The sequence below is a fragment of the Eutrigla gurnardus genome (genome assembly GCF_963514095.1).
Source record: "Eutrigla gurnardus genome assembly, chromosome: 21".
Lineage (NCBI taxonomy): Eukaryota > Metazoa > Chordata > Actinopteri > Perciformes > Triglidae > Eutrigla > Eutrigla gurnardus.
In genome coordinates, this window is record NC_139932.1 from 3,090,824 (window position 1) to 3,115,918 (window position 25,095).

The 25,095-nt window shown below is 40.9% G+C and overlaps 1 protein-coding gene across 6 annotated transcripts in view; it reads right to left on the reverse strand.

The window, feature by feature from the left end:
- The window catches only part of grip1 (glutamate receptor interacting protein 1), an 82,355-nt gene that overhangs the window by 7,756 nt on the left and 49,504 nt on the right, over positions 1 to 25,095 (reverse strand). For 3 of the 6 annotated variants that reach the window (XM_084039193.1, XM_084039191.1, XM_084039194.1), the window contains exons 2-20: positions 19,169 to 19,249; positions 17,367 to 17,502; positions 15,312 to 15,457; positions 13,725 to 13,808; positions 13,571 to 13,646; positions 13,310 to 13,455; positions 12,796 to 12,943; positions 11,838 to 12,007; positions 10,779 to 10,928; positions 9,609 to 9,795; positions 7,830 to 7,975; positions 6,910 to 6,990; positions 6,596 to 6,665; positions 4,899 to 5,044; positions 3,502 to 3,646; positions 1,978 to 2,117; positions 1,636 to 1,827; positions 1,410 to 1,554; positions 233 to 271 (exon numbers count right to left, since the gene is read on the reverse strand). In XM_084039193.1, coding sequence (XP_083895319.1) covers positions 233 to 271; positions 1,410 to 1,554; positions 1,636 to 1,827; positions 1,978 to 2,117; positions 3,502 to 3,646; positions 4,899 to 5,044; positions 6,596 to 6,665; positions 6,910 to 6,990; positions 7,830 to 7,975; positions 9,609 to 9,795; positions 10,779 to 10,928; positions 11,838 to 12,007; positions 12,796 to 12,943; positions 13,310 to 13,455; positions 13,571 to 13,646; positions 13,725 to 13,808; positions 15,312 to 15,457; positions 17,367 to 17,502; positions 19,169 to 19,249 — 2,428 coding nt within the window. Of the gene's footprint in view, positions 1 to 232; positions 272 to 1,409; positions 1,555 to 1,635; positions 1,828 to 1,977; positions 2,118 to 3,501; positions 3,647 to 4,898; positions 5,045 to 6,595; positions 6,666 to 6,909; positions 6,991 to 7,829; positions 7,976 to 9,608; positions 9,796 to 10,778; positions 10,929 to 11,081; positions 11,220 to 11,837; positions 12,008 to 12,795; positions 12,944 to 13,309; positions 13,456 to 13,570; positions 13,647 to 13,724; positions 13,809 to 15,311; positions 15,458 to 17,366; positions 17,503 to 19,168; positions 19,250 to 25,095 lie in introns of all 6 variants that reach the window. The other 3 variants (XM_084039189.1, XM_084039190.1, XM_084039192.1) reach the window with 3 other exon arrangements.

The following is a 25,095-nucleotide window of genomic DNA, read 5'->3' on the forward strand; positions in this document are numbered from 1 at the left end:
GTCAAAGGTCAAAGATGAGCCAATCAGAGAGAAGAACATCCTGGCGGACTCACACACACTCACACAGACGACAAACAGGTCATGCTGGTGAGAGTTGTGAGGGACGACAAGTGCTGCGACTACATACACATCTATCAGGTGTATGTGTCAGTGAGGACGGGGTCAAAGGTCACCAGGTGAGGGTTTCTGACAGAGGACTGTGGGGGTTAAAGATCAAAGGTCAGTGTGGTACCTGCTGTCAGTGATTAGACCGCTGGGCAGATTAGAGCCGCTGCAGACAGAGACACACTGCTGTTACTGCTCTTAGCTCGCTGCTAGCAACTCCCACTGATTTGAATACGGAACGCTAACATGCTAATGGTATAGATGAGTAAAGCCGCCATCATAACAAATAAATAATTAATTCAATAAATAAGAAAGAAATGATCAAGATTTCAAAAATAATAAATACATATGCACAGATATATAGATTTAAATAAATAAAATATATGTATTTTTTCAGGATTAGGCAATTTGCTTATTTTTTCATTCATTTATTTCATATTAAGTATTCCCAAATTCATTCTCTTCTGATATTTCTTGGCTATTGTTTTGAAATAATCTCTTACGGACAGAAAGTAGACCCTGCTGACTTGACACACGGTGACATTAAATATTGAGTTTGAATGCATCGCTGTTAAATAAAATATTATTTTTTGTATTTTAAAAATATACAAAGTGATTTTGGAAAGCTATTCATTTTGGACATATTCTGAAGTATATTTATTCCTTATGTTTTGCGGCCTACATTCAGGGCTAACAGGCTGGTTAGCTGGCTGGTTGGGTGACTGACTGAGTGAGTGACTCCCCATGGTTGAGGATTGAACAGTGACTGAAGGCTTAAGCTGTTGAACTTCTCGCTCCAGAACTGTAAATATACCACTTTGATTTTTGAAAATGTTGCAGTAACCAAGGAAAAGTAAGATTCCCAAGTTTGTCAAAATAAAGTCTGTTTCTAAATGTTCTGAATCAAACCCATTGGAGACCTTGGAGAGTCTTCCTTCCTATTTATTGGTAAAGTCAACGTGATCAAAGGTGATAAAGTGTAAACAGTTCTGCTGTGTTCAACATATGATACACAGATAGCTGTGTACATGAATCGTAATTCATCATCACATATCCCCACTGGTATGGATCCGGGTCTGGCTTTACTAGGCTGGTCTAGTGCTTGTTTATTCTTGTCCATTGTAATCTCAGAAATATCAATATTGTTAGATTTTTCAGTATTATTTTATTCTTTATAAGAGTCATCTTCACAGATATAAACCTGTTCCAATATTGACAGGTTTCTTTCACTTTTATTCTGAATCATTGTTTAGAAATTCTATCATAGTAAATAATCGGTAGATATTATATTCTCTCTCTCTCACCCTCCGAGTGGTGGGCGGTCCCAGTCGTCGTCGCTCAGGCCCAGATCTGACAGCGGATTGGCTCTCTGACGATTGGAGGAAGATGATTGGCTGTTGGTTGTCTTGGCGTTGCGCCACTCATGGAAACTGTACGACTGAAATGTTGCTACACGCAGAGAAATATTTTTTTAGTACAGTGTTGATTTAATACTTCAGGAGGTCAAAGGTCAGGGGGTCAGCTCCATACCCGGAGTGGTAAAGCTGCTGTCCATGTTGGATCCGTCCCAGGACTCCACAGCGCTGTCGACAGACGGCAGCGTGTTGAACGCTCGCTGGCTTGACAGAGGCGCAACCATGACGACAGGCTCGTCCACCCCGTCCTGGTGCTCCTGGACAAGCCCCACCCCCGCACCAATCACGCAAGACTTTGGGCTGGACACTAAAGAGAGATAACACATTCCTATACTTCCTGTCTTGGCGTGAGGAATGTCCAAAGAAAGCAGCAGGTTTTGTCTGGATGTTGATGGAAGCAGTCAGACTCATGTGTGTGTATAAGTGTGTATAAGTGTGTATAAGTGTGTGTACATACACTCGCCCTGCTTCTTGATCTTCAGCGTCACCGTCTCTCCTGCCTGCTGCAGCAGACTGATGGCTTCACTCAGAGGTTTCCCTTTCAGGCTGTTGCTGTTGATGGCTAGAATACGATCACCCACGTGGATCGCACCGGTCCTACAACACACAACGAGCCGGCGGTCAGGGCACCCTCGGGTCTTCACAACGGGGACGCTTACATGTTCTTTAGTCACTATTTGCAAACTCCACCCTCTTTGTTTTAAACACCATGCAGGTGTGTTATGATTTAAAACAGACACATTTGACATATTTAAATGAAATGCATTATTATTATTATTATTATTATTATCATTATATGTTTCATCCTTGTCTTTTACATTACTTTTTTCCTTTCTTTTACTACGACAGTTATGGAGTTAACAGTAAACATGATTTGATTCCTGCAGCAACATCTCAGAGCTGTAAGAAAAATTACAAAACCAATATAATATTTGCTCTATTCCATAAAAAAAAATAGAAATGAAAATAAAAGGTAAATAAAAATGTATTTAATGTAATTTGACAACATTTAAAGAATCAAATAGCAAAACATAAATACATTCACCATAAAGAAAATAATATTACAATGTTATAAGATGGATAGGTTCATTGATGACTCTAAATTGCCCGTAGGTGTGAATGTGAGCGTGAATGGTTGTTTGTCTCTACATGTTGGCCCTGTGATAGACTGGCGACCTGTCCAGGGTGTACCCTGCCTTCGCCCAATGACAGCTGGGATCGGCTCCAGCCCCCCGTAACCCTGAATACAGGATAAGCGGTAGACAATGGATGGATGGATGTTATAAGATCAAAGTGTTATTTATCATGAACAGCAGAGGGCGACATTCTCCTCTTCATCCTCTGAACACAATCACTGTTTAAAGCTTAGAAGAGAGAGAACGTTTATTTTACATCTGCATCTGTTTCAGAGTCAAATAAAGTGGGTCGTCTTATTCAAACTTCACTTCCTTGTGCATCACCACACATTTTTATATTTATGTTTAATCATTGTGGTTGAGTTTATGTATATTTTGGCAACGTAAAAACACTTAGACTAAGACAAAGACACACATGCATTTTAATATACTAGAGCCCCTTTTCATCCACATTGGGCCATTTTCAGTGGGGTAACATTCAAGCCAATATTAGTAAATATATATATATATATATATATATATATATACTATATTATATATACAGTATAATAATAAGGAATAATGAAATGTTGCATTATGAAATAAAAGTCTACAGGAATGTATACATAATTGTCTCATTTTTTATTTCAGGATTTATTATTTATTTCATTGGAATATTTAGTTATTCATGTATTTTTTTATTTATACATGCATATTGGATTTATAGACATATAAACTCATACATATTGGCTTGGAAACACTGTGAACCCGTTTTGAACTGAGTGAAATGAGAAAACAAGATGAATTATTAAAGATGTGTTATTATGGTAAACATATGTGAGAGTTGTGTCGTCAGAGTGATGTACCTCTCAGCCAGCCCTCCTTTGCTCAGTGAGGAGATGATGATGGGATCAAAGGGCTCTTCGGTGCCTGAGATCGTGATTCCCAGCGGGCCTCCGTACCTCTGCAGCTCCACCGTGTAGATGATGCTGCCAGACACTTCCTGTTCATCTGAAATGTTCAATAAAGATTCATTCAACAACAGGATGACTGCTTTAGGGCTCCTTGAGGACATTTGAGAAATGCAGCTGCTGCGAGCCACGTTTTGGTGCCCTAAATCCAGTGGTGGACAGTAACGGAGTAAATTTACTTACTGTACTTAAGTACATATCCAGAGGATTTGTACTTTACTTGAGTGTTAGATTTCTTTGGTACTTATTACTCTTACTTGAATACATTTCCAAGACAAATACTTTTACTTTTACTCAAGTTAATTTCTAGAAAGGCTGAAAAGTACTCGTTACTTTCAGGTCTTCTCTTTTGTTTGTTTCTTTTTTTTTTAATACTATTGAACACAAGCTGTGTTTGTCAAAGAAGGAACCCTATCACAGTGCACGCTCTCCACTGGGATCTACGTAAAAGTGGAAATACGTACCCCTTCCCATAAGGATACCGCCAAAGTAGCCACGCTCTCGACTGTGTTTGTCAACACAAAACCACGACAACGGCTGAGTCTCAGACTGAGTGTGATAATGATCCGGAGGAACTTTCAGAAAATGTTAGAGCTATGTTCGATGCAGCATCGAACATGGCTACGACAGTGCAGTTTCCTTGGCAATATTACACTGTAAGATACATTATGATAATCTAGTCATACTAGTTAAAGGTATATGTACTGTATTATATTTTACTTATCTTGTGTGACTGTATTGCGCATAGGAGTGGTTGGTATTTACTGGTGGTGCAGGAAGACATGAACCCCCAAAGACTTTTTTACACAAATATTTATTAACTATGTTAAGCCTAGAACCATTCATTTGATTTGAAATGTACTCTTACTCTTACTTAAAGTACATTTAAAAGCATGTACTTTTGGATACTTAAGTACCTTTAAAAGTAAGTACTTTTTACTCTTACTCGAGTACCATCTCGACTGAGCTACTTTTACTTGTAACGGAGTAAATTTTGATCAGTAGTATTTGTACTCTTACTCAAGTACTCTAGTACTCTGTCCATCTCTGCCTAAATCTAACATTTTTCACCAGATCTGATGTACCTGCAAATTTGCACGTTTAGCCTCTCAAAAGTCCTGAGACATACTACGAAGAACAGAAGGCATTCCTTGACATACAGTAGGACCTTCGGTTGGTGCTCGGGCCCTAACGACAGCACAGTTTACAGTCTAGTTAGTGACCTCCAGAGCATGCCATGTCACTACAGCACACAAACAGAAAACAGAGATAAAGTCAGATACAAATCCTACCGGAGTTATCTTCGTCCTTTCGTATCTTGAGTTTGACGAGCTCCTCACACTGCTGGAGGATCTGAACCGCTTCCTCCATGGAGCAGTTCTCCACCCGGATGTTATCGATGGCCAGCAGCTTGTCCCCGAGCTCTAGTGTCCCCGTCCTGAACACACAAATAATATTCTTGAAACACCCAAATAATACACCTGAACACACAGATAATACACCCAAATAATACACCTGAACACACAGATAATACACCCAAATAATACACCTGAACACACAGATAATACACCCAAATAATACACCTGAACACACAGATAATACACCCAAATAATACACCTGAACACACAGATAATACACCCAAATAATACACCTGAACACACAGATAATACACCCAAATAATACACCTGAACACACAGACACATTATCTAGCCTTTATATTCTGTAATGTTCCCTCGCTGTAATTTTCTGCTTCACACTCCAAAATACATGACCTAAAAACACAACAAACAAACACACACACACCCACACTCACACACACACACACACACACACACACACACACACACACACACACACACACACACACACACACACACACCACACTCACACACCCACACTCACACACACACACACACACACACACACACACACACACACACACACACACCCACACTCACACACACACACTCACACACACCCACACACACACACACACTCACACACACACACACACACACACACACACACACACACCCACCCACACTCACACACACCCACACACACACACACACTCACACACACACACACACACACACACACACACACACCCACACTCACACACCCACACTCACACACACACACACACACACACACACACACACACCCACCCACACACACACACACACACACACACACACACCCACACTCACACACCCACACTCACACACACACACACACACACACACACACACACACACACACACACACACACACACACACCCACCCACACTCACACACACACACTCACACACACCCACACACACACACACACTCACACACACACACACACACACACACACACACACACACACACACCCACACTCACACACCCACACTCACACTCACACACACACACACACACACTCACACACACACACACACTCACACTCACACACACACACACACACACACACACACACACACACACACACACACACACACACACACACACACCCACACTCACACACACACTGACCTGTTAACCTAATTAACCATGACTGCAGACAGCTGACAATCACTAATTTAACTCCCACTCTCACAATGTGACTCCTCGACCACAGATCCAAACAGTGAGCCAGAAACAAACATAGGGAGAGCAGCTCGGCAGCCACTAGGGGGCGCATGCGGCGCTCTGCTGCAGCAGGAATGAACCCTGGGAGCAGAATGAGAGGAGCAGGTGACCGCTCTACTCGCCGTGGTCGAAGTCTTGGTCGAACTTGAATGTGACGTCATAGGTGAGTTTTACCTGCTTCACCTGGTCACAGTCACATTGTGGAGAAGGTTGGACGTCCACAATACATCAGCACGTTTATGGTGAAGACTTGGTAAGGCTAGGTCCTGTTTGAGTTAAGTAGTGCCAGGGTCTCCAGGAAATGAATGCAAGTCAATGAAATGTCCCCAGATGTCATCAAAATGTGAGTGTGTGTACCTGTGTGCCACGCTGCCCTTCTTGATGTCGGAGATGATCAGAGGATCACCTGGTTTCCTGTTGGACGGAGCTGCAGACAGACAGACAGACAGACAGACGGGTTACAGATGATTTCACACAAAAGATCAAACAGAAAACTGTAAATAATTCAGTCTGTTTGCTTCACCACTACTAGAGATGGTTATTAAATGTTAAAAAGGAGAAACCAAATCAAAGTAGGTCATTTCATATTGAACTGACAAACGTGTCTCCCAGCATGAGGAGAATATGTTATGATGATGATGTTTGCAGATGGAGGAAGGCGTCAGACTCACAGCTGATGGTGATGCCGAGCTCCACCCCGGGTTTCTTTGGGAGCTTCACATGGAACGTTCCTGAACTGGGAATCACCGACTCTGGGAGACACAGACAAGTCATGATGTTCATTCATAATATTAATATTGCTCATTAATGAATAATGGCCTGGAGGTTTGGACTAAACAAACATCCTAAACATTCTCACTATTTTTACAAACCAAACAATCAATCTAATGGAGAAAATAATCAGCAGATCCATAGAGAATGAAAATACTAAGTTGAAAATGAGCTTGAGACAACAGCAGCATTAATGCTGAGTCATGATAATGTAATGATAGAATATAATAGTTTATAAGAGTTAATCATTACTAACGAGTACTGTAACAGAGTATTTATACTGTCTAGTATCAGTACTTTGTCTGTAACAGAGTATTTATACAGTGGGTTATTAGTAAATGAATGTGAGTATTTTTACTGTCTAGCATTAGTACTTGTACTTAAGTAAAAGATGTGAACACTTCCTCAACCACTGACTTAATTTCCATCCTTCTGGTCATGGAGCTGCTGATCTGCATCCTGTGATGAGCATCAGAGAAACAGTCACTCCTTCCTTGGTTTTTCTGAAGAGTCTGGATGCTTATGATAATTAAAATCAAGGTTGTTTCATAATTTGATTAGGCCGTCCACTGCAGGCATAATTCACAGCAAGCAGTCACAGCTTGTGATATGAGGATGTTTCAATCTCGAAATCCTCAAAGAAAATATTTACGTATATTTATTTAATATTTCCCTTCTCTCTCTGCTCCGATATTTGTTTTTCTTTTTACCTAAAGGCTAAGCCGTCATAAAAACAAGACCAAGACTTAAAAAGGAACTTTGAAAATGAGAACTTCTGGTGAAACTTTGTGTGTGTCTTTAAAGATAAAGAGAAAGTTACCAGCCACGTCGAACTCGATCTCCAGTGTGAGCTGCGACGTGATGGACGAGTCTCTGAGCAGCTGATTGGTTTCTTCCAGTGTCGAGTCTTCAGTAGGAACTCCATTTATGGACAAAATCCTGTCACCAATCTGCAGTATACCACATCTATACACACACACACACACACACACACACACACACACACACACACACACACACACACACACACACACACACACACACACACACACACACGTTATTATTCTTGTTCATTATTATTAATAATGTTGTTCTGTATTGTTTTATATAATCTTAATATTTGAATATCTATTGATACATGTCCTGTGTTTATCAAAGAAAATAAAGACAATAAAGCTGAACCTTAAACCTGGAATCTTATAGAATTAAAGAAATTATACTTTACAATAGTAAACAATAATAAAATAACATTTAAGTATATTAAGGAAGTTTCCATGAAATACTAAGAGTTTTTTTATATGTCAAATATAACAAAAAATACAATAAAATACAGAAGTAAAAATAACTACTGAAATATATGAAAATCAATCAAATGAATAGAACTAAACTATTTGCTTTTAATATTCTACTTTTCCCACTAATCCTGACAGTAGAACATGAGACAGACAACGTGTGAAAAAATCCTCCTTTTAGTGCGTCTAATGGCGTTGACAAGATTCTGCGGGGCCCGAGGGAAAACAACCAATCAGAGCTGAGAAGTCTCGAACACAAGCGTGAAACTCGGAAATTGTCAACCCAGTCAAACTACAGGCAGCTCATCAAAAATAAACACCATTCTGCTCCCGGCTGCCATGTTGAAAACAGTCGAGCCAAACCCAGCATGTGTTCATGCAGCCTCAGAACCGTGATACATATTTGATCTGAATTTACAAGCGTGTTGACGGCTGTGTTAGAGACTCTTTGCTCTGATTGGTTGTTTTCTTTCAGAGACTAAAAGGAGGGAAATTAACCTGATTATCTGTCTCAGTGTGACAGTTTGAGCAAATATTGTAAAAAGTTATTTTTTATAAAAATGACAAAATGCAGCTTTAACTATGACGGCGTGTTAGGGCCACTGTGGGGAAAACAAACAAACGGAGCTGAGGGGGCAATGCTCCAAGAAAAAAGGCAAATATGCAAGTTTATTACGTGTCAAATTTGCTTTTTTTCTCTGAATATCGCCCCCTCTCTCAGAGACGTGTTTATGTAGGCCTAGAAAATGATTTTTTTATGTTGAACGTGTACATATAGCCGCTATAAACAAGTTGCTTGGTTCCGCTAACACCGGATGTTTGCCGTTGCTATCAAGTGAAAGCTACCGCTAGCATCTTAGCCCAACCACCCGATCAATAAACACCCATAAACAATTTGACAATTTGACCCATAGACAATTAAAAAACAACAACAACCATCAACAGCCGTCACCCGTCAGGACCTTAACGAGGAAAATAAGAAAAAAAATAAAATAAATAAGAAAAATAAATGCGTAGATTCATGGATTAGCTAGCATAAATGACGGTTAGAATCGTAAATGTATGACTTTTATAAACTCGCAAATTTGCGACATTTTTTCTCTCTGAATATTGCCCCCATCTAGGAGTATTATAATAAATAAAAAATAATAATAAAAAAGTAGAAGAAATAATGTCGAAATAATAAGGAAAAGCCAATAAGGAAAAAATAAATAAATAAAATGTATGAATGTACTGGCATTGGCAGCTTTCGTCCTCCATATAGAAGATGTTTTGTACTTATGATTATGAATCATGTTTAGACTCACCTCTCCGCTGGGCTGTCGGGGTCGATGTAAGCGATGAGAGGCGGCGAGGAGAGCGTCTCCGTGGCGAAGACCCCGCCCTGCAGCTGCAGGCCGAACCCCATGATGCCGTCGCCTAGCAACGTCACCTCCGTGGTTTCCGTGTGAACAACCTGACCGGCGAGACCTACGGTGCTGGAGGCCAGAGACACTGGAAGAGAGACAGGCAGGTTCATATTTCATATTGTTATCACATGTTTTTGGTCTTTTTTGTTTTGTGGTTGACTTGTAACTAAAGCATACGTAATAATACCACAGTAAACATACCCACAGAGTAAAAATACTCTGTTACAGTAAAACTTTCAGTAGAAGTATGTCAGTAAAATCAGTCAAATGTAGTTAAAGTATTAAACTGTGACTGTTCTACTATCATATATTCTATTATTAGATTATTAGATTATTTCATTAGTACTAATTGGTTTTGAACTGTTAACTAATGATTATTTTCATGATGAATTAATCTGCTGATTATTTTCTCCATGAACTCAGTAAACTTGATTGTTTGGTTTGTAAAAACAGTTAAAATAGTGAGAAATGGTGTCGCAATGACCCATCAAAATAGTTTCATATTCTATGAATTGCAATCCACTAATTCATTATAATCCTTCAGCCATATTTGTATACTGTTAGGTCATTTAATTCATCACAAAACTTATTTTACAAACTTTTCCTATGTTTTGTGTGTAAAATTCTCAATTTGTAAAGTAACTAAACTTGTCATATACATGTAGCAAGAAAGGTAAAGTTAAGTGAAGTGAAATCATAACTTACACAGACTCTGACTGACTCAGATTGTTATTATTTGTTCACGCTGAGAAGTCTTGTTCTCAAATGTTGCATTACATCCACATTTTGGCAATTAGCTAAATATTCAGCCATGACACTGATAATAATGTAGACTCAACACATCCTGTTGTTGATGTGATCTGTAGGCGTTTGTCAGCCACATATTGGTATTTAAATGTATTCAAACTGTATTTGATTGTCATTTTATGTGGAAATGTGTGAATCAGTCATTTTGTTCCATCAACAGGTTGTTCCCTTTAAACACAGTGGTTTAGGAAATGCACTTAGCAACATTCACTACTGGTCACATCTGGAGTGTCACAGTCAGAGGTCAGAGGTCAGACTCACAGGAACTCTTGAAGTCTTTCTTCTTGGCCTTCCTCCTCATCAGCGTGCCCCGTGGACTTGTGGGATACATGTTCCTGGGCAGGGTGCTCATGTTGAGGGACGAGAGACTGTAGGCCGACATGGACCCGGGAGAGAACGAATGGCTGAGAGCTGTAGAGAGAGAGAGAGAGAGAGAGAGAGAGAGAGAGACACTGACAATGATGGCGAGACTACATGTGATGATGACAACGGAACATCACACTACAGGAGGAAGAGAGAGAGAGAGAGAGAGAGGGAGGGAGAGAGAGAGAGAGGCGGACGTACGAGGGTTGTTTGTATGGCGGTTGTGCGATCTGGCAGCTGATTGGTCGGGGTGGTACGTGTTGTAGTGGTAGGGGGGGAGGATAGGGGCGGAGCCTCCAGTCTCCCAGGGGAGGGTGCGGGGACTACGCTGTACCTTGACTGCACACGCACACACACACACACACACACACACACACACACGCACACACAGAGGAGGGTGTTAAGGTGAAGACAGGAGGAAAGGTCAAGTGTCAGGTGTCTGTATCATCAGTTTATAAAAGATTCCATCTTATGAATGTCATCTTTTATTGAAGCATTTATCTGTGTGAGTGTATGGTGTCTCAGGCTGACTGAGACATACGTTAGGATGTTTTTTCAAATGTGGGAGATGGATTTGTGTTTCCTGTAAGTGATGAGTGTCTTATCTGGCCGAGAGATGGATTGTTTCATCATCCAGTCTGTTGAATGTGGACAGACTGATTGCTGCCCTTATGCTGTTGGATATACAGGCTTATGATCTGAATCCTCTTCTGCATTTGTGTTTATTTTTTTTCAGCTATTTTTTATTTAGTCTTCTGGGACGAATCCAGCAAAGCGTATTTTTCCCAACTGACAAGCTTGGAACGCTTCAGATGCTTTGAAGGTGCAGCGTTTTTTTCAGCGCTTTGGATGTGTCTGTGTTTGTGCTAATTTGCTGAAAGGACACTGATGCGTGCTATGGTGATTTCATGTTGTGGTGCATTCAGGGCCAGTCGGGCCCGGTGTATGTGATTATACCGTGCTGTGGTGCGTTCAGGGCCGGTCGGGCCTGGTGTTGTGGCAGGATCTCCATGCGGACGGTCTGACAGGAGGCAGCGAGCAGCTGAGTGGCTTCAGCCAGAGAACAAAACTCCATTGATTTCCCATCAACAGAAAGAATGTGATCTCCTGCATGAAGAGCGCCACACCTACAGAAGAAGAAGAAGAAGAAGAAGAAGAGAAGTAATTTTATGGAAGCCCATATGAGACATTGATAAATTGATCATATAAACATGAATATTATATTATATAATTATGCCCAAATGTGTATATGAAAATTAAAATGCAAATTGGATTATTGCATTTTAATTGTTACTTAAATAACATATGGAAAAAGCATAATACTAGTGCGGAATTACACTTTTATTTTGATACGAAATACATTTTACTGTATGGCTTTTTTCTGAAATCTCTCACTACTCACTATATGGTGTGTTCGCCATGCTATAGTGTTTACTCCCCTCTCTGGCACTGCATTTTATATATGTTTTACCTACCTTCTACTAGCTTTGACAGAAAAAAAACATGTCAAATATTAATAATCTATATCTAAATTAATGGCAAAGATTTATTCCCATCATGCAGTATTGTGGCTGAAATCTTGATGATAACTCTGAACTGATGCTGATGTTCTGTCATCCAACATGGACCATCACACTGAACCAGTGCACTCATGAACGTGGATTGACAGCTTACAGCAGCCAGCCAGTTTATTGACTTTTTCATTCAACTTTTTATAATATCATTATTGTAGGTGTGCGGTGATTTAAGATGGGTTTTTGTATTAATAGAAAAAATATCTCAAGTATCTTTTATGAATATAACAAGAGTGTGTGTGTAGACAAAACTATGACGAGGAAGTTGGTGCACTGTAAAGATCTGAACGAGGTCAGCGGATAAAGCGTTGGTTGGGAGTCAGAGGTCGGAGGTCATGTACCTGTCTGCTATGCTGGCTGGTTTCACCTTGTCGATGACGATCACCTGCTTGCTGCAGAACATGGAGGTGGACAGAGCCACGCCCAGACTGGAGCCTGTCGCCTTGGCAACCTCCACCAGCAGGGGCCCCGACGCTGTGGCAACCGAATCTGACAAGAGGAACCACAACAACCTTCCATGAGGATCAGCTGCTGAACAATCCACTAGTTTATTCTATGAATGTCATTCTGATTTAATGGTTCTAGAGGGACCGCGGGCTACGCTAACGTTAGCTAGCCTGTCGCTTCTGAGCAAAGTCACGTGGAGGGACACAGGCTACCTAACTATGCTATGCTAATTACGCTATGCTTACTACGCTAAGCTAACTACGCTAAGCTAACTACGCTAAGCTATGATGCAATGATGCTCTGACAGCCAAGTGTTGTTGGTCAACTGCAGCCATCAAGTAGCAGCTATGTAGTTTAAAGACAGTTTAACAGCGCTACGTCGAGGTGTGATACTGGCATTAGACTGACCCATCACTGAGACGTCGTACTCCAGCAGCAGCGTGGCTTCCTGCCCACACTGCTTCAGGATGCTCATGGCCTCTGACAGCGTGCTGCCATGGAGACGAATCCCGTCGATGCTTAGCAACCGGTCGCCCGGCTTCACGGTACCTTCTCTGGAGAGAGAGAGAGAGAGAGAGAGAGAGAGAGAGAGAGAGCTTTCAGTTTCTACAGAGGCTCCCGAGGGACAAGAAGCCTTCAGGTGAGACGGAGAGGTCAGAGGGCACGCACCTATCAGCCGGACCGCCGGGCCTGATGGTTGTTATGACTATCGGGCGTGACTTGTTCCTGTCTTCGTGGACGCCACCTGCAAACACAAGTATGTATTTTAACACACACACACACACACACACACACACACACACACACACGGATCTCGACTCACCTCTGATGACGAAGCCAAAGCTGTTTCCTTCTTTGTGAAGCGTGACCTCTACGTTCTTGAACATGACCCCTGACCCCTGGACCGCTGCAACACACCATGACAGCAACACATCAACATCAGCTCTCACCTCCAGCACCTCCAGAGCCTTTATCATGCAGTTAAAGTACTAATACCACTCTGCAAATACTTTACTACACCTAAAATACCTGCTTTCAAAACAGCCCTGAAGTAAAAGTATATAACAAGTAGGGGTTTGATTGCCTATTTACGGGCAGGATTCCGAGCGGCGCGCTAGAGTTTACGGTTCTCCGGACGGAGCAGAACTGCGGGTTCGCGGTGCGTAATTGTAAGCGTGGCCGTGTGCTGGCCGGTGCTGTTGTGAGCTTCAAGCGCTTTTCACACAGCATTGAGGGCATGAGGACCCACTTTTCGGCCGGGCTCGATTGCCTATTTACGGGCAGGATTCCGGGCTGCGCGTGTTTACTGTCCGCCGGAGGGTCCGCATGTGTGGATCTGCGACGCCGTGTGCTGCCCGGTGTTGCTGTGAGCTCCAAGCGGTTTGAGGCCCGACTTCCCAGGTACTGGATGGGTGAACATAACTCTGCACATAATTGGTTGCATACTGAAATGTGCCCAATATTTCATTTAATTCTGATGTTATTCTTATCTTGTTTAGCTATTGTTAAACTAAAACGGGCCCAAGTTTACATAAAACAAGTTGCTACTGACTTTTCAGTATCAGAAAGCACTGTCCTGGTTTACATAAGACATGTTATTAATGTTCATGCACTTTATTGTTTATTCATTTGTACATTGTACGAAGTTTTGGAATTTATTTTTTATGCATATTTTTTCTTTTTCAGTCACATATCGTGATATATCGTTGATGAAATTTCTTGCAATATATCGAATATCGCAGATATCGTGTATCGTGATATTATCGTTATCGTGGGCCAAATATCGTCACAGTATCGAATCGTGAGTTACCCGTATCGTCCCACCCCTAATAACAAGTAGTTCAAGTATTGATTGTGCAGTAAAATGTTTATTATATCAGATGTTTCTAGATTTATATTACTGCTGCATTAATGTGCATGTTGCATCCTTTTCACTCATTTAATCTGCAGCAATGCATCATATTTTATAAGACCATCATCATATGTCCTGTGAGAACCACGTATCTCTAAAAGGAAAGCCCTGCTGTTCCTAGAGACTTCTTAAAGAGTTTCAAATCCTGACATTATTGTGGCACATGAGTTAAGGGTTGCCATTGAATGGGAAAAAAAAGTTAATATTCAGATTTATTTTTAAATGAAAAAAAAAATGTTTTCATTGAACATAAGTCTATCACTTAAATGTGTCCATAACAGATCATTAAACTATGTGTATTCATTTATGTGTTCCTAATGAATCTAAATGAATGCGTGAATTTCTCATACAGGAACACTTCACTCCTCAGTTCATCACAAACATTCAATGAGGTGGTTTGAACTTAAATAACTAAAGATGTCAGACAAATGCAGTGGAGTAAAGAGTACACTATAATAATGAAAGTATTCCACCACTGATACAAGTATCTGTACTTACAGACAGGCGGCAGTTCGTACTCGACCTCCAGGACGACTCGCTCCCCGACGTTCTTCAGCAGGCTGATGATCTCGTCGTGTCTGAACTTGGCCAGGTTGATGCCGTTAACGGCCCGGATGTAGTCGCCCACGTTCAGCTGGTCGCTCCTGACAACAACACAGCGTCAGCTCACTCAGGACGCTAACTTTGTTTAAGTTAATGCTGAAGCTTCTAACAGCGTCAATAACTACATCTTTACTGGTTTAGGATCAAATAAAAAATATATGCAGAATGTTGACGATTGATGAATACGAAACGATGAATAATGTATTGTTCTCCTCCATGTGAAGTTTGATTTAGTTCAAATAATGAATGCTATGACATGAAAATAACAATAATATATAAAAATAGATTGTATGTGTAGTGCACTTTTCATTCAGTGATTCTCAGAGTGCTTACATTACAATAAATAAAAAACATCAAATAAAATAAGCATAAAAGCATAGGCATAAAAACATGGCATCATATCACAGGGGGCAGTCAAAAGCCTTGATAACAATATGGAACCTTTTGGAGAAGCCAAATTATGGTTTTACATTGTGTTATTATCTTTCAAACGTCTGACATTAAGGGGATTTATTGACTTTCTTATTGAAAGTTATTTTGTAAAGTTTATAAAGTTATTTGTAAGAGATATTGACGTGATGTGTTGTAGTGACCAGCAGAAGCCACCAGAGGTCGTCTGTGTCATCTTACAGGCTGCTGAGCTTAGAAAGATGGAAACTCAGCACTGCCATCGTTTTGAAACATTTCCACTGTTCTGTCACGCCTGCTTTATAATTGGCTCTGAGAGCGACACGATGGTGCTCCGTGACGCCCGGCCCGAGTGTGACGGCCGTATAAGTGTGTTTCCAGCTGCAGCGTGTCCAGTCTGAACCACTCCATTGGTTGGTATATACATATAATGAACCAAGACCGACTTGCTAACCAAAAACGTCCTAGTAAACCGCTGACATCCCGAGTTTATAGTCACATGATTTATTCAACTGCCAGTGTGCCGCCACCATCTGCTGTGTTCGGCCAGTGATGTGCCGCCACCGTTGGTGCCAGCTGTGTGTGTGGTTGAGAGATAGAGAGTAACTTGAATTTGCATTCTCTCCGCTGGCCATTATCTCAGTAAACATTGTAAACATGAGTTTATGGTCTCAATCTCTAGTTCCAAGTCTTCTTCAATCCAGCATGATGTTCATTTAGTACATTATGGTCCATTTAGAGTCCACCAGACCAGAAAGCAGGGGATGCTTTAGGGGGCGGTGCTTACCTGCTGACTGACCACGGCTTGCTGTCATTGCTACCAAGGCTACTAAGATTAATTTTAACACTGTTGTAAAGTTGACGATGAATTATGGAAGCTAACTTTGTCAACAGTTTCACACCAGAAGGCAGCTGGAGTCCGATGCAGGAAAGTTCGCTCCTGAGCAGTCGTAATATAGTCACTATCGTTAACTGGTTGTAAAAATTCCAAGATGGCGACGGCCAAAATGCTGAACTCTGGCTTCAAAACCAGAGTCCACAAACCAATCGGTGACGTCACAATAACTATGTCCACTTCTGATATACAATCTACATCAAAAACTGTGAGAAAAACGTGATGATTGGCACAAGCAGTAGACGCCAGTATAGGAAAACTATGATCTATCTGGTTCCAAAAAAGGGTCTGGGACTCTACCAGTTCCTCTAACTGGATCTGATGCTCCATCTGGTTCCCTAACTGGATCTGGGTCTCTGTCAGCTCCTCTTACTCGGTCTGAAGCTCCACCTCTTCCTTTGACTCATTCAAAACCTTTGTTTGAACCTCATCCTTCAATAACTGGTCTTGCTGGTTTTCAGTTCCTGCAACTGGTTCTGAAGCACCAACAGTTCTGCAAACTAGTTAAGATCCAGTCATCACTGTAGAAACAGCAATCTGGGGGATGTCCATCATTGTGACAGCTCTCTACTATCACTGACATGTGGAGACAGCTGACTCAGCTCAGTGATACAATGTTGTGGTTGCAGCAGTGTGATAGTTGTTACCTGGCAGCGATGCCTCCCTGTCGCAGGTTTGAAACCCGGGGCTTCCCATCTTTGTCGATGCCGCCGGAGACCGTCAGCCCGAGCGTCGTCCCCTCCTTCTTCATCAGCTCCACCACGGAGCAGCCGCGGAACTCATCTACAGGGACAGGTGGACAGGTTACCTCCCAGACTATCACTTTGACTTCATCCCTGTGTCCAGTTGTTCTATGTCTGCACTCCATAGTTTTATCCCCTAGGAGAAATAAAATAATCATCTGGAAAAAGGAGAGAAGTCATTTTCTTTTCTGTCATCCATCTATATTTCATCAAATGGCTGAAATATTTAACAGCAGGAGAGAGGGAAAGAGAAGGGAGATATTTCAGAGCAGACCTGGTACAATCTGATGTGATGATGATCCGCCTCCAGGTGATCAAACAGAACGCATGATTTCATTGAACTGTTGTGTTTTAATATTAATCAGGCAGAGCTTCAGCCTCTTTCTTTCAGACAGAATTAAGATGTCTGACCATCACCGGCTTCTTCTCATCTTTGTCCTCCAAAGATGATTTACAAAGAGCAGCAGTGGCCTTTTCAACATTTCTGAAAACGTCAGCTCTGACTTACAGCCTCCAACGTCCTCCACCCTGATCATAATAGAAGAAGCCGTTTCCTGTGGCGGCGGAGGAGAACTTTTGAAAGTGAAAGTGACATTTAACTTCACGCTGAATGAACGTGAACAACAACAAAGCTTCTCCCAGAGAAACAGAGCTGCACAGCTTCAGATGTTACTATCCGTATGAAAGTTTGCCTGCAGCATCGGTGCATTTCAATTCTATGACCACGAAGTGGTTCCAAACATCTTGTTACTTAAACAGTTACAAACCTCTACCAGTTACTGTAACTGGTTCCAAACCTCTACCAGTTACTGTAACTGGTTCAAACCTCTACCACTAACTGTTACTGGTTCCAAACCTCTACCAGTAACTTCAACTGGTTCAAACCTCTACCAGTTAGTGTAACTGGTTCCAAACCTCTACTAGTAACTGTAACTGGTTCCAAACCTCTACCAGTAACTGTTACTGGTTCCAAACCTCTACCAGTAACTGTTACTGGTTCAAACCTCTACCAGTTAGTGTAACTGGTTCCAAACCTCTACTAGTAACTGTAACTTGTTCCAAAGCTCTACCAGTTACTTCAACTGGTTCAAACCTCTACCAGTAACTGTTACTGGTTCCAAAGCTCTACCAGTTAGTGTAACTGGTTCAAACCTCTACCAGTTAGTGTAACTGGTTCAAACCTCTACCAGTAACTGTTACTGGTTCCAAACCTCTACTAGTTACTTCAACTGGTTCCAAACGGGGGCGCCGGATAGCTGAGTTTGCCTCACTTCAGTGGCCCTGGGTTTGAAGTTTCTACGTGTCATCCCCTCTCTCCCCTTCCCAAACTAGTGCTTTAAAATCCAGTCATCACTGTAGAAACAGCAATCTGGGGGATGTCCATCACTGTGACAGCTCTCTACTATCACTGACATGTGGAGACAGCTGACTCAGCTCAGTGATACAATGTTGTGGTTGCAGCAGTGTGATAGTTGGAAGTGGGCCACCAGCTCCAGGTGGGAGGAGATAAACTGCATGTTCAAGCATCTTCCTGCAGGTCACACAGATGGAGAACATCAGCTCTCTGCTCATGAGGGTTCTATTTTCAGAGATCTTATCTTTATCGCTAATTATCTGCTGCTGGAACGTCGCAGAGAAGAACAAACAGATCACAGAGAATAAAACAAACCAGACCATAAGAGCATAATAAAGGTTAAGTGGGTTACCGGGAATACTCTGCCTCCTGATAGCCAGCGCTCCATCTGGAGGTCTTGACCCGGCAGAGTGTTTGGTGTATGGCCCCTCATCTGAAACACAAAGAAACACACGTTATTATGACTTCTGACACTTCCTGTAACTGGTGCTGAAACTCAGCCATTTCCTGTTTCCTGTTACTGGACCTCCGTTGCTCTAAAAGGGTTCCGAAGATCCGCATCTAATCTGTGAGGTTCTCTACCAATTTCTCTTAATTGGTCCCTGTATGGAGCTCCAAAACGCCATCACTTCCTCAAAGTGGTCCCAGCCAGTTCTTCTAACTGGTTCTAAAGCGTTAACAATCCCAGTAACTGGTACCAGACCTTTACCAGTTCATTGAACTGGTTATAAAACATGACCAGTTCTCTGAATGTGTCCAATGCTTGCCCAGTTTCTCTAACTCGCTCTGATGCTCTACCAGCTCCTTTAACAGGTTCTGGAGCTCTAGCTGGAGCGTTAACTGGCTTCAGATCTTTGGACAATTGTGAAGCTCTACCAACTCAACTTTTGGGGACTTTTATGAACTTTAAACTCTAGATTTAGGTCAGATTAGGTTAACGTAAGAGGTAGGTCTAGATGTTCTAATGCCTCTTAGTGGCTCCAAGTCACAACCAGTTTCTTTACCAGCTCCTTCAATTGTCTTCGAGGCTCTAGCAGTGGGTTTAACTGGTTTTCCTTTAACTGTTTCTGAGGCTTCAATCGAACCATCACAGAGCTTTAAATTAACGCCAGAAACAGACAAACCACAACAGACAGAAACCTCACAGGTGTCAGCATCTGCTCTTCTGATTGGTGTCAAAATGAAATGTTATTGAGAGACTCCCATAATGCATCGGTACTCACATCTGTTGTCATCAGACATTGCAGAGCTTCCACCACAAAAATCTCAGTGCTCCTACCCTGCTACTCTAGCCAGAACACATGCAAGTTCACATCATTGCTTCAGACGATGCTACTTGTTAGTCTCTATCAGCTCCACAAACTGCTTTGCAGTCTACAGCTGCTGCTGAGAGGCTTGTAGAGCCATCCTGTGCTTATGAATAAAGAAATTACTGGCAGAAAGGCATGACCTCATCAGTACAGCGACCAATCCCTGTGGAGAACACAGTGGTCTATCTAAGTCTGGTCTAATCTCAGCAGTCTGCTGGGAGAACTCTGGGTGAATTCATCATACAAGCAGAGGCGGAGCTAGGCCACAAACCACGACACGATTCATTGGAATACAGAGATTTGATTGGATAATATTGATGATTAAAATTATTGGGAAACCGGAGGTGTTGTATTTGTGGTAATGAAATAAAACCCACAATATTCTCAGTCTCAAACCACCTCTTACTTGTAATGATTCTAAAATAAATGATAGCCATAAACTGAATGAAAGCTGTGCTCTCCCCAGATCACTGGACTGAGAGGCTGAAAGAAATCCACACAATGTACTGTATAAGGTAGTAAGCTTATTCAAATTCCACATGTCAGATACCATTAAAAACAATACAATAATGACTATTGCTCACTTAACCAATGAATAGTTATTGTCAGCCACCTGAACCTCTATGACATAAAGATAGTAAAGTTATGCTATGGACATTATATGTGTCAAAAAATATGTCCAGTCTGATATCAGAAGATGCATATTGGCCGATAAAAAGTGCTGATCCGACACAAAAAACAGGTTAAAAAAAGGTCCCTCTCTAATATCTAGTTTATATGATAATAAGATCTCCTTCTAACAACTGGATTTATTCAAGTTTCCCACCAAAAACTATATTTACACAATTACATTTGAAGACACCATGATAGCATTATAATAGGGATGTGAATCTTTGGCTTCACAGCGATTCGATTCGATTCGATTAACGATACAGTAGTTGGCGATTCAATTCAAGGATGATTTTTTTTTGTAACGATTCGTTTCGATTCTGTAAACCACGATTCGATTCAGTAACTTGTAACCAAAATTCTATATCCATTAAATAAATATGCAATGATGCGAGTGAGACTATCTGTATTCTTCTGAAAGGTTAAAAATAACATATTTATTCTATAAAAAAGTAAACCTGCATAATATTTTATGCTGAATACAAAAATGTAATGAAACATTGCTCAGTTATTTGTAACATTTTTCAGTAGACTACATGCTGGCAGGGGAGAGAGTGTCTTAAACGTATTAAAACATTAATCATAAGTAAGAATCACGATTAATCCGATTAAATGCATTTATATCGATTATTGGTGTAGCCAAAACGATTCATTCTATTTATTTATTTTAGCAGATCGATTTAGTTGAATCTATAGGACTGACAATCGATTCATCGATTAATCGAATGAATCGTTAAACAACTACATTATAACATACCTTTGCCCAAAACAAAGTTTTATTGACTAGAGCCTGATGTATTGAGAATGTAACTCAATGCAACCTCCGTTAACGTTAACCGTTAGCTACATTATTGTACACAACTGTGTGCTTGTTTGCCCACCAGCTGCTGTGTAGTATGTTTGCACATGTGCAGTAGCGGTAGAGTAGAGAGTGACACATGTTGTTCCCGTGTAGCACCGTTTCATAGCCCCGTCTACGCTTCCTTTTCCTTGTGGGCATTTTGCTCCTTTTTTACACAAAAGGTACCGAGACGGAAAGTGGTGACAGAATCGTTACTCCTCCGAGTCGCCAACGGAGGTCATCACAGAGAAACGAGGAGGGCCGGCCTCTTCATGAGGTCACACAGCGAGGCGGGAAAGTTTTGCTTTGCGTTACGACACAAACCAAAGTTCTTTATAAACGGTGGGATTGCAGCAGAATCTCTGTGTAAAAACACCTGATGACTGTGTGACGGTTCAAACCTTTCATTTTTAGTGGAATCGTGGCAGAGTTGTGTTTTGTCTTCTTCCATTTCAGTGTTTTTGCTCTTCCGTTTGGTTCTTTTTTATGTCGTTTTGGTCTATTCTAATCTGCTCTACATCTAGTCTGTTCTGTTTGGTTCCAGCAGCTGAGCTCAGAAACACAAACACACACACACACACACACACACACACACACACACACACACACACACACACACACACACACACACACACACACACCACAGCTAACTGGAGATGAAAGCTGAGCCTCCTCCACATGTTGGACAGCATCATCTATTTCAGGCTCCGGCTTCGCCACACATCGCCTATATAAGGATATGCTGCACACTGGTGGTGGGAATCCTCAGTCACCTCACACTTCCATTACGATTCAGATAGTCACCATTCCATTATTAAACGATTCACCACACATCACCGTGCATCTCTATTTTGCATTTTAATATAATGAGAATTTGTCCTTCAAATGTTTCAAACCAATTCCTCTTTGAGTACAGCTCTACAGCTGATGTGCTTCTTATAGAAAATGTGCATGGATGCAGAATCGTTCAACAAAGCACGGCGATGCATCATAGAATCGATTCTTTCTCCCACCTCTACTGCACACTGTGGGATACATATTATTATTATTTACTCTATTCTCTGCATCTATTGTGATATATATTGTAGAATTCTGCACATAATAAAGGTTTTTACTATATTTCTTTATATAAGAGCACCTATGTAACAAACAATTTTGACCCTCCTGCATCAATAAAGTTGTTCTGATGCTCATATAAAATATAATGTGAGCTTATATTACTTTTAAACAAGGTCACACATAAGTATTAAGATATTTAATTAAAAGTATTAATACCACACTGTCAAATACAGCAAAAGGACAAATACTACTACTACTGGGGGGGCTGTGGCACAGAGGTAGAGGTTTGCATCCCGGCATGCTGAAGTGTCCTTGGGCAAGATACTGAACTCCTAAGTGACCCAAATGCTTCCATTAGATGTGATGTGTATGAATGGGTGTATGAATGTGTGTATGAATGTGTGTATGAATGTGTGTGAATGTGTGTATGAATGTGTGTGAAGGTGTGTATGAATGTGTGTGAATGTGTGTATGAATGTGTGTATGAATGTGTGTATGAATGTGTGTATGAATGTGTGTGAATGTGTGTATGAATGAGTTAGATCCTGATGTGTATGAATGTGTGTATGAATGTGTGTGAATGTGTGTATGAATGTGTGTGAATGTGTGTATGAATGTGTGTGAATGTGTGTATGAATGTGTGTATGAATGTGTGTGAATGTGTGTATGAATGTGTGTGAATGTGTGTATGAATGTGTGTATGAATGTGTGTATGAATGTGTGTGAATGTGTGTATGAATGAGTTAGATCCTGATGTGTATGAATGTGTGTATGAATGTGTGAATGTGTGTATGAATGAGTTAGATCCTGATGTGTATGAATGTGTGTATGAATGTGTGTATGAATGTGTGTATGAATGTGTGTGAATGTGTGTATGAATGAGTTAGATCCTGATGTGTATGAATGTGTGTATAAATGAGTTAGATCCTGATGTGTATGAATGTGTGTATGAATGTGTGTATGAATGTGTGAATGTGTGTATGAATGAGTTAGATCCTGATGTGTATGAATGTGTGTATGAATGTGTATGAATGTGTGTATAAATGAGTTAGATCCTGATGTGTATGAATGTGTGTATGAATGTGTGTATGAATGTGTGAATGAATGTGTGTATGAATGTGTGAATGTGTGTATGAATGAGTTAGATCCTGATGTGTATGAATGTGTGTATGAATGTGTGTATGAATGTGTGAATGTGTGTATGAATGTGTGAATGTGTGTATGAATGAGTTAGATCCTGATGTGTATGAATGTGTGTATGAATGTGTGAATGTGTGTATAAATGAGTTAGATCCTGATGTGTATGAATGTGTGTATGAATGTGTGTGAATGTGTGTATGAATGAGTTAGATCCTGATGTGTATGAATGTGTGTATGAATGTGTGTATGAATGTGTGTGTGAATGTGTGTATTAATGAGTTAGATCCTGATGTGTATGAATGGGTGTATAGACATGCAGGTCCAATTACCAGGTCTATACACCTTAAAACAGTATCACAATAAAAGTACTTGAACCACAACATCAACAAAATCTGCTACAGGTCAAATGACTAATACCACACAGTAAAATACAAATACTAGAAACACTCAATAACACACCTTAAAAAACACTGTTGAAGTAAAAGTCCTAATAAACTTCCTGAAGATGTAAGACTTGCCCCGACTCTGACCACCAACTAGACTGAAAACTTTCATGTTCACCATAGCTTTCTGCCTAATCTTTTAATGTCTGCACTGTTTTTAATTATTGCAAATATGTTTTTATTCTCCTTTTCTTTGTGTAATGCATTTTTAATTTTGCCTTTATTTTATTTTAATTCTTCTTTTTCACTTTGTTGTATGATGTGAAGCACTTTGAGTCTGCCTTGTGTATGAAATGTGCTATACAAATAAAGTTGCCTTGCCTTGCTTTGCCTAATACCACACTGTAACATACTCTGTTATAGTAAAAGTACTAATACCATAACAGTTGCGGTAGCTTTATTCCTACTGACAAGTACCACTTCCAGGGTCACACCTGATGTGGAAGAGATGAGCTTCATGCTGGTGTCGGATGTTCCACAGCCATGAACTCACACATGTTCAACGTGGTATTTAATACCCATCATGTGAACGGGAGGCTGCTCAGCTCAGGACAGGCCTGGAAACATTACTAACTACATTACCAAGTACAATTTTGAGGTACTTGTACTTAGATAAGTTTAGAGTGTACTAGTTTATAAAGTGAGCTCCACCTTTTTACTTGTAACAGAGTATTTCTAAACTCTAACATCACTACTTTAACTGATAAGAACACAGAAATCATGTTAATCGTGGTAATAATGGCTCTGACACTCCCTCGTCCTCAGCCTCCCTACTCTTAGTGTACGTTTAGTGTACCCTGCTGGTGTAAGAACCAGG